Source organism: Marmota marmota, unplaced genomic scaffold, assembly GCF_001458135.2.
Source record: "Marmota marmota marmota unplaced genomic scaffold, marMar, whole genome shotgun sequence".
In the NCBI taxonomy this organism is placed as follows: domain Eukaryota; kingdom Metazoa; phylum Chordata; class Mammalia; order Rodentia; family Sciuridae; genus Marmota; species Marmota marmota.
Genome location: NW_026000019.1, coordinates 12,194,720 through 12,204,057, shown reverse-complemented (window position 1 = coordinate 12,204,057; position 9,338 = coordinate 12,194,720). Strand labels below are relative to the sequence as shown.

Genomic DNA, 9,338 nt, shown 5'->3' with positions numbered 1-9,338 from the left:
CCCTCCCCCCCATCTAGGAGGCTCCAGGGCTTTGGTGCAGGACATTTGTAGCAATTCAGGAGAATTCCATGGTTGGATAGGTGTATCCAGAATGAATTTACATTGGGTTATTTTTGGCAAGAGAATCATCTTATTAGAAATGTGGTCATTTATTGACCAATTGAGCATCTGAGTGTGCCAAACCCTTTGTCAGCAGCCAGACAGAAACTGGAGTAAATAGTTAAGGTGTCTGCTTTGACATGGATTAAAGCAAACCCAAATCATTCTCATAAAACGCTGTTAAAAAGACCCTGTTGGTCATCGGCATTTTCTAGAAGAATTGAGAAGCACATTCCAGAATGTGGGCCGGTGAGGGGAGTCTGTTCATCCCTACATTTCATACCAGGTGTTTCCCAATGTATTAATAGGCTTTCTTTGAGAAAGAAGGTTCTACAATCAAGGAAGTTTATGAAATATCATAATAAACAAAGTAAATCATGTTCCTTTTTCTGCAGGTCCTCTCATAGGCTGGGAGGCATATGTAATTGGCCGTGTTTTCCAGGTTTCTCTGGTTGCTGAAGCCCATTTTCCATAGCGCACAATGCTACCGGTTAGATTACAGCAATGAGAAGGACACCATCTTGGACATACTTCTCTCCACCCAAGTGAGGTTGCTCTGAGCTAGCCTCAGACCATGGCTCTGTTACCTCTGAGACGAGAGACAACTTCTTGTGACAATTTTGTCATTGTCATTTTTTGTCACTGCAGATAATGAGTAAGATTTATGGGTAGCTGAGCCCCTATCCAGGTGCTAGGCAAAGACTCAGTCTTTGCTATCTAATAACACTAAATAGGAGGCTGGCAAAACCAGAGAGTGAATGAAACCTGTTAATCTGGAGCCCACTGGTGAAGCATTGGAACTAACTGGTCTTTATAGAATGTCTGGTTTATGATCATGAACACAGAGCTACCTATGCAAGGATCATTCAATTCGTTTTGATGCTCACAGGAAGGCCAATGTTTCAGCTATCTCAGAAAAACTAGGTTTCCATGTCCATTAAAACTCTTGTGACTCTTGACATCTAGTTCTGCCTCTTCTGGTAATCGGGAACTGTTTTCCTGAGGTCTGGCTTATGTCTTCCTGCTTGTATTGAGCAGAGCTGCCTAAACCAAAGAGAGATCTTAGCCACTGAAACTGACAGGTCTTTGTTCCATCCAATTCAGAAAGTGTTTTAATGTTTAATTTTGAGTCTATTTCAGTTGTAATCATCTCTCTGAGCAGTTCTGAGTGCCAGAGAAATTTTGAGTTCTAGTCTTAATTTTACTTAAGTAGGATGTGAGTTTTGACTTTGATGACTTTGATCCCCCCAGTGAATTGGGAATTAAATACGTGTTGTTTCAAATGGGTATTAAATTTTGTGTAAGAAGAGTTGGGAGTTGGGTGGCAATTTCAAAACTCTGCACATGTGAAATACATTTCAGGAAGACTACTTGAAAAGACTTGGTGTGTGAGAGTCAAGACAAAGCCAAAGGCACATACGTTGGAGAAGACTTTTCAACATAGTCCCATGTTCTAGTTCAAGGGTCTAATAAAACACACTGTCAACATATGAGACATCTGCAATGGTTGCTGCTTTTGGACAGATGTTTGGTAGAACTCTTAATTCTTATTCAGGGGCTTTTATTCCAACTTATGGTACAAGTATCCAAAATATAGATTTTGATGCATTTTTTCACTTCCCTGTGCATTAATACAAGAGAAAGAGAATGATCTCCATTCGATTCTAGTGTGTTCCTTGTTCTGTCCAGAGCCTTGCTGGGGCCAGACCTGGACCAGCTCTGCACTATGGTGGAAGGAGAGTCAAAGCCCAGGTCAAGGGCTGAGCAAGATGTGGATGGCCCTGATTTTTTCTAAGCAGCCCCCATCAAACACTTTACCAGCATTCACAGAATAGTGATGGGCACAGCCTGCCTTTGTCTTTTGGAGAATTTGTTTCTTGGAGAGAGCAAAGGCTTAGAGCTCATGTCACCCAGCACCATCATACCAGTTAGTTTTTGCATGACCTTGGAAAGGTACTTGGCTTCTCTGCATTCCATCTTCTCATGTGAAGGAAGGGTGTTGGAATGTTCCCACATGGAAGTTATGGGGAGGCTGATGCCGTGTCCCCACTATGTACATGGCAGAGGACAGATGGACTGACAGTAAAGCCAGGTTGGGAGTGCAGGGAGGCAGTATGTACCTGCTGCACTGTCTGACACACAATCCTGTGTATGAAGCTGCAGGAATATTGGCCTTGCCTCTGACAGATGACTTGAAGTATTAAGGAACCATTTTTTTTTTTTCTTTCAGACCAATGATGCCTTAGGAGCCACCTGGAATTGGCTGTACTTCATCCCTCTCATCATCATCGGATCCTTCTTTGTCCTCAACCTAGTCCTGGGAGTACTTTCTGGGTAAGCCAGATGTTTTTCTGTTTTTTTTTTTGCTAACTGGAAACTAATGCCTCCTGACTCATGACAGATTCATTCATTTAACCTTCATTTAGAAGACACTTACTGAGCAGTCCCTTTGTGCCAACTGCTGTTCTAGATGCTGGAGATGCACTACTGAACCATCGTTCTAATCACCTTTATTATTCTTAGGAGTTAAAATCTTTGCATCAGGTACTATACTGAACATGGTGATTGGCGAGAGTTCATTTATCCATTCGTCTTTTTACTTGGCAATTCTATGTCAAATAGTGTGCTGGTTGTCAGGAATACAAAATCGAAAAGATGCAGGTTTAATCCTCAAATGATTCTTACGCTGCAGTGTATATTGTACATCAAATCCCACAATTGTGACTTGAATTCACTTATCAGTTTGCAAGTACTCAATATCCAATACCGTGGTCTGTATTACAAGGAGCACATAAAGTACAAGGTATGGTCCCCCCCACACCTGCTCTGCTTGAGAAGCATGTTTTGCTGGGATAACAACACAAATGCTTGCAACTGAAATGGGAGAATTTTACTAACTAATATTGGATATAATTACTTAGTGGGGGGAAAGGACAAATCTATACCATTGGAAATCATTGAGGTTGGTTTCAAGAAGCATATAAAATGCCTCTTAGGATAACATGGAATACGTGGGAGTGAACATCCCAAGAATGGGAATACCACACCCTAAGCAAAGATGAAGAAATGGGGGACATGTCCTGGAGGGTAGAGGGGTCATGGCATGACATCTTAGGATGCCTAAGAGTCGAGGAATGTTTTAGAGGGCCTTATATTACTCAGCAAAACTGGACTCAATTTGTCAGAGTGGCATTAAGTTCTTCCAATGACAACTTATAAGGTGGTACTTCAATGTGAGCATGGCAGACTGAACCAAGCTGGTCATTCCTTGAAACTCCAATAACACAGGAAATCCATATTAAGAGGTACCTAAGGGCAAAGCCAGTAAGAGGAATCACAGCAGATGAGAGATGTGTGATGACTTTTGAAGCTAAGGGGTGAATGGTAACTGAGGTAGTTGGAAAGCTGAGGTTTAATGTGTACAGTGGGGAATGCCCATAAAAAAATAAAATTAATTGTTGAGGGCCCAAGAAAGCCTCAAGAATTGGAGGTTGTCGGGTATCTTCTTCCAGTTAACCCTAATAACTGGGGCGTGCATGGTGTGGTGCTAGAAACAAGAGGATTGGCTGAACATCCTTGCTCCTCCCTCTACTTTAGACCTGTCTCCAGACATCTGCCCCACACAATACCCACTGCGGTGCAAGGCAGGACAACTAATCAGATGCTTGGTGGTAACAGGGTGTGCATCCAAGGGTGGGGTTGACATATAATGAAAACAGTTACATGAAATTCCGCAAACTGAATGTCAGTACCCCAGCCCACTTCGGCTCTCCCAGAAATGCAGCCATCTGGTAGCAATTTAGAGGATTCTTCTAAATTCTGTATGTAAAGTGTTTTAAAGAGAAGATCTATCCTGATATTTGAGGCAGACCAGAGAAATAGGTTCCCACACTACCACCTTCAGTGAGCTCTTAGTTTCCTATGGCTACTACAACAAATCACTACAAACTAGGTAGCTTAAAACTGAGATTTTATTCTCTCAGTTCTGGAGGGTAGAAGTCCAGAATCTGGCAGGACCATCCTTCCTCTAGGGACCTGAGGGGAGAATTTATGTTCTTCCACTTCAAGTTTCGGGCATTCATTGCCACATCACTCCAGCCTCTGCCTTTGTGGTCACACCGCCTCTTGCTCCCCCAGGTCTGCGTGATCTCCCTCTGCCTCGCTCTTACACCACTGCTTGTCATTGGATTTAGGATTCCTGGATAATCCAGATGATCTTTTCATCTGAATATCCTTAACTATATCTGCAAAGACCCTTTGCTGGACCAGAGGCAGCATCCAGGAGTTCCAGGAATTTGGATATGAGCATTGTTTTTTGGGGTCATCATTCGACCACTACACTCTTCACTCCGGAAGCCCCAGCCATTTAGTTTCTGATGAGCTTTCCTTGCCTTACTCTTTGATCTGAGCACACAGCTAGGGAGCATCAGCATTGAGGAAAAGGCCCAGTGTAAGAGCTCCAAAGCAAAATAATAAATAGAAAAAGAAAAGGAACTGGAGGGAATATAAACAAAGCAAGGAGTAGAAGACAAATTCAAAAGCTGTGGTGATATTAGCAGAGAGAATAAAAATAATTTCATCTACAAAATAATTATTAAAAGAATTTGAGGTTAACAAGCACTCTTGGAAATTAACTTAGAGTGTAAGTAATTTGCAATTAATGTAAAAATGTAATAAAAATAAAAAGATAGTAAAGGGCTGAAATATGAAGTTGAGGCCATCACATAGAAAACAAAGAAAAAGGGTTGATCCAAAATTTATATGAGTTCCATGAAGAGAACAGTGAAATGGGAAGAATTAACAGAGAAAAATGTGAGAAATGTTCCCAGAACTAAGACTGATGTTGCCAGATTAAAAGATCTGCTAAGCCATGTGCAAATGATGCTCTTTCCGGCATTGTTCCTTGGCAATAGGGAGTTGTAGGCTACCTGGGAAATGTAGACAACAGGGAAACTAGACGGGTAAAATGTTGGATGCATACAGTGTAGCAGTTAGGAGCAACACATACCAAGTACACACGGAACATAGGGTATTTAAGAGTAGTTTAGTGAAAATGAGACCAGATGATTATAATACTATTTACATAAACGTATGCCCAGAAAACAGTTTGCAAGAATATATTCAAATTGAAAGTACGCATTGGATATATTGTGATAATAGTTTTTTTTATGGCAGGGTGATAGAAGGTGGATTCATTAATTAACCATAAAAGTGTCCTCTGAGTGCTCAGCACAACTAATTAAAGGTAATACACCAAGATGAATCATCATGAAATTCAGAACATGGGAGTAAACAGTATTCTGAAAGCACCAGCAATTGGGAAGAGGGTAAAATTTACCTACCAACAGTTACGACTCAGGCTGACATTGAGCCCCTCAATGATAACTCTAAAAGTTAGAAAGTTCTATCTTTCTAAAGCTTTCAGGAAGGAACAAAAAAAACACTTTTAAGATGAATTCTATACCCAGCCAAAGTACCAATTATTCACAAGGATTGATTAGCAATATTTTCAGATACCCTTTCTGAAGAAGTTACTGGGTAATGCGAATTAATAAAAATAAGTAATTAAGAGAAACATGATGCTCATAGAAATGAGGGATTCAATAGAGGAGACATGGAAGGGGATTGATTCCCGGGATGGTGATGGTGAAGGGAAGTCTGAGAGCTGTCAGTGGTCTAGAGGGCATTAAGATCAGATTTGAACAGGAGGATCCAGCTCAAAAAATGCTCTTTAATTAAAAAAAAAATTCCCTGATATGTTATATTCAAGAGTCTATAGTTTTGTCAAAACTACATGTATGGACACATGTGCACATGTGTACATAATTGCATGTGTGCACGTATATGCATGCATGTATAGACACATGCATATGCATATGGTTTTGACAAAAATCATAAGACTTGAATATAATGTATCAGGGAATATTTCACTTTCTCTTAAATATAGCAATTTTAGAGCTCTACAATTCATTTGTGACATATACATATATGTGCCTATGTATATGCATGTGTGTGCAGGTATATACATGTATATGTATAGTTTTGACAAGATCATAAGTTTTTGAATGACATACATACATATGCCATATACATATTTTATATGTGTACATACACACACACACTCTATGTGGATGTATTTATATACACAACCCCATAAGCATTTAATTTCACAAAATACAGAAGGGTTACAATAAAGAAATGTAAGCATAGCAAGCTCTCTGCACAGCACAGCCATCAATCAGTTCCCATTGTCCAGGCTGAAGTCTGAGCTAGTCCTCATGGTGCTATAATTGCCTTGACTTGGATGGAGGAGGCAGAGTAGGGAGAGGGAAAGAGGGTGCTAAAGACTGAAATCTTAGGTTCTGCTATGAGGTTGTCTTTTTAAGAAGTATCTGAAATTGAAAGACAAAGAGAGAGCAGTGTTTTAAGTATAATATTTAGAAATTTGGAAATGAATACCAGAAAAAATAGGCGAGAGTTGGGAATGAGATTCAGAGGTTGGGAGAGGTGAGACAGTGGGGCTGCTAGTTTTTCATTATAAATCTTTCACAATTATGTGGCTTTTTATAATTCTACATTACTTTGAGAAAAACAGAAATTAAAATTTCAAAGTAAATATTGCATACGCAAAGTATACAATGAAAGGAGTGTATGAGGACATTCATCTAGCATCAGTTGGGGAAGGATTGGCCCCAGGAGAGATCAGATTCAGGAGGATCAAGAAAGAAATAACCATACTAGTCCAACTAAGTGGTGCTAGGAGCCAGTGGTGGTGATTTGTGAAATAGTTATGGAGGAGACACGGAGACATTGGGAAGGAGTACTCAATAGCAGATATCTTGAGTGGGGATTTTAGAGTCGTAAAAGGATCTCTTATGGATGTGTTTGTTCAGTAAGCACTTATTAACATCTTTTGCTATGCCCAAGCTCTGCTTTGGTAACTGTCCACACAGCCTGTGTCTACCACTCAGTGGCTGCCTCTGGGAGAGGTCTCATCACAGATGTCTTTCTTCTCATATGTCTTCTGAAGGATATTCTCTTGTGTGTGAGACCTTATTCCCTTGTTCTTCACCCTTTCTCATTTCCCAAGTGTGTCCACAGTTTAGAAAATCCAAGACAGATTCTTAACTATTTGAGAAAAGACAAAAATAGATGCTGTGCTAGCCGAAGTCACTGACACTCCAGACAAGACTCCAGTATGGGTTTAAGGTGTCTCTTCTAGAGCTAGAAATGGAACAGAGAACAGTTTCACCAGACAATGCCTATGTCTGACCCTGTGAACTTCTCCATTTGGAGAAGATATGAGAATGGAAAGAGTGTACACTGGAAAAATCATGGCCTGTAGCAGGACACTCGTGGCTATGGTGCCTGTGCCAGTAAGCAGCCACTTGTGTGCATGGTGCCCTTGGACAAGTTACTCTGAGCCTGCTTCCCTCTCTGTGAGATTGGCTACCTATATCTTGCTCTTGCAAAAGCTTGGTCTGGGGTCTGGCAGGGAGTAGCTCTTAGCTCCCATGAGCTGCCTGTGCCCTGTGATAATAGTGACATACATGTCCTCCACCTGTTAGGTCCAAGTGGCCGTCATCTGCACAGCAACCGTAAATGTTTGACCAGAGCCAGCTGTGGGGCTGGGAGACAGCCGCCTTAGGTTGAGAGGTGCCATGGAACTGGCAGGGCAGATGCCTCTTGGCACTTCTGGAGAAGCCTAGGAAGTAGCAACTGCAGCTGGGAACGGTTGGTGTGAATAAATTCTGACATTTAAAGGAGTGTTAACCATAGGGGCTTTACAGACTGGGACTGAAATATTTCTGTCTTGATTCCTTTTTCACATTCTGATGCTCCGCACGTCTCTCAGCATGGGGATGGGGTTCACTGCTGTCTGTGGAGGGCTCAGCAGCAGCTGGTCCTATGTGTAGGAAGGGCCACAGGCTTTCTCTCTTAGGTCCTGGAAAGCATGGAGGCTTTCTCCTTATAACTGGTCTTTGGTTGGGATTTGTACTTTGAGGCCCCTTAGGAAATAGCTCTGAAAGTTTCAGCCTCAGGAAACAGATTTCCTGTGACCTGCAAGCAATTTGAATGTCATGGGCCGAGGCTATTCCAAGAGCAGAAAGACACAGCAGTGGAAGGGGACACACCTGGTGCCTATGTTGGGCAAGTAAGGAAGAGTGTGCTGGTGGGAGGGGCCAGGTGCTCATAGCCCACTAGGGAAATGACCAAGGCACCTGTCTCAGGGGCCCAGGCATTGGTGGGAGAAAGACTGTGAGGTGTGCATGTTGGCTTCGTATTTAAAAAGGAAGTATGGATGGAAGCATTGTAGCATTTTTACTTGTCTCAGAGGAAATAGGATTTGATGAAAACCATTAGCTTAGGCTTGAAGAGAAGCAGAGCTTCCTGTCTCCATGGAAACAAACCAGGGCTGCATAAGCACATCCTGAAGTGCTGTCAGGGGCTACAAGGCAGAAAGCTCACACAAACAGAAAATGACCCTGAGCTATTCCAGTGTCTCCACCCACTGCTCCCAGGGCTCCTGGAGAGGGAAGCAGACTTAAGGGAGCAGTTGAGCTGCCTCCAAATGAGGGCAGTGGCTGTCAGGCCATGAACTGCTCACGGTTACACATGTGAAGCAATGTGAAATCTCATGTATGCAAAGCATTGCTAGTTTCAGAGCATCTTTGCTTCTAAGATCATATTTGTTTCTCATGACAACTCTGTGGTAGGTAGATGGTATGTTCATTTGGACATGCAAAAGGGAAGGTTTAGAGAAGCGATTCTCCAACTAGTTGCAGAGGGAGGGCCAGAGGTTACAGTCTGTCAAACTCTAGTTAGGTCAGTATTCCAGGTAGCCTCTATCAGGGGTACCAACACCCAAGGTGGCACAACTAGCAAAAGGCTGCCAAGGGGGTAGCTCAGCTCAGGTATCATCCTGACCATATAGATTTTTGTACAAGTTTTAATCTATCTGTCTGCATTGATGCACAAGCTAGTCTTCATATATGCAGCATGACCTTGTCCATACAGGGTTGAAGATGCTAAGACCCACTGTCAAGATGGTCTTGCCTAAGGACTGATGAGGAGGGGTGAACTGTCAGTATTGAGAGGGATTCTTTTGGTTGCATCTCTTCAATGAATGGAATGTCTTCTATGACAAGAAAAATGACAGCTGTCTCATTTGCTGGCTGGGCTTGATAATGCAGTGTAATTCAGCAAACATGTATTGAGTGTTTACTCTGTGTTTAAAA

General features: G+C 42.0%; 1 protein-coding gene across 10 annotated transcripts in view; it reads left to right on the top strand.

Moving 5' to 3' along the window:
* Cacna1e (calcium voltage-gated channel subunit alpha1 E) overlaps window positions 1-9,338 on the top strand; it is a 367,641-nt gene that overhangs the window by 216,717 nt on the left and 141,586 nt on the right. For all 10 annotated transcript variants that reach the window (XM_048809891.1, XM_048809893.1, XM_015491735.2 and 7 more), the window contains exon 8: window positions 2,330-2,433. In XM_048809891.1, the coding sequence (XP_048665848.1) occupies window positions 2,330-2,433 (104 nt within the window). The remainder of the gene's footprint in view (window positions 1-2,329; window positions 2,434-9,338) is intronic.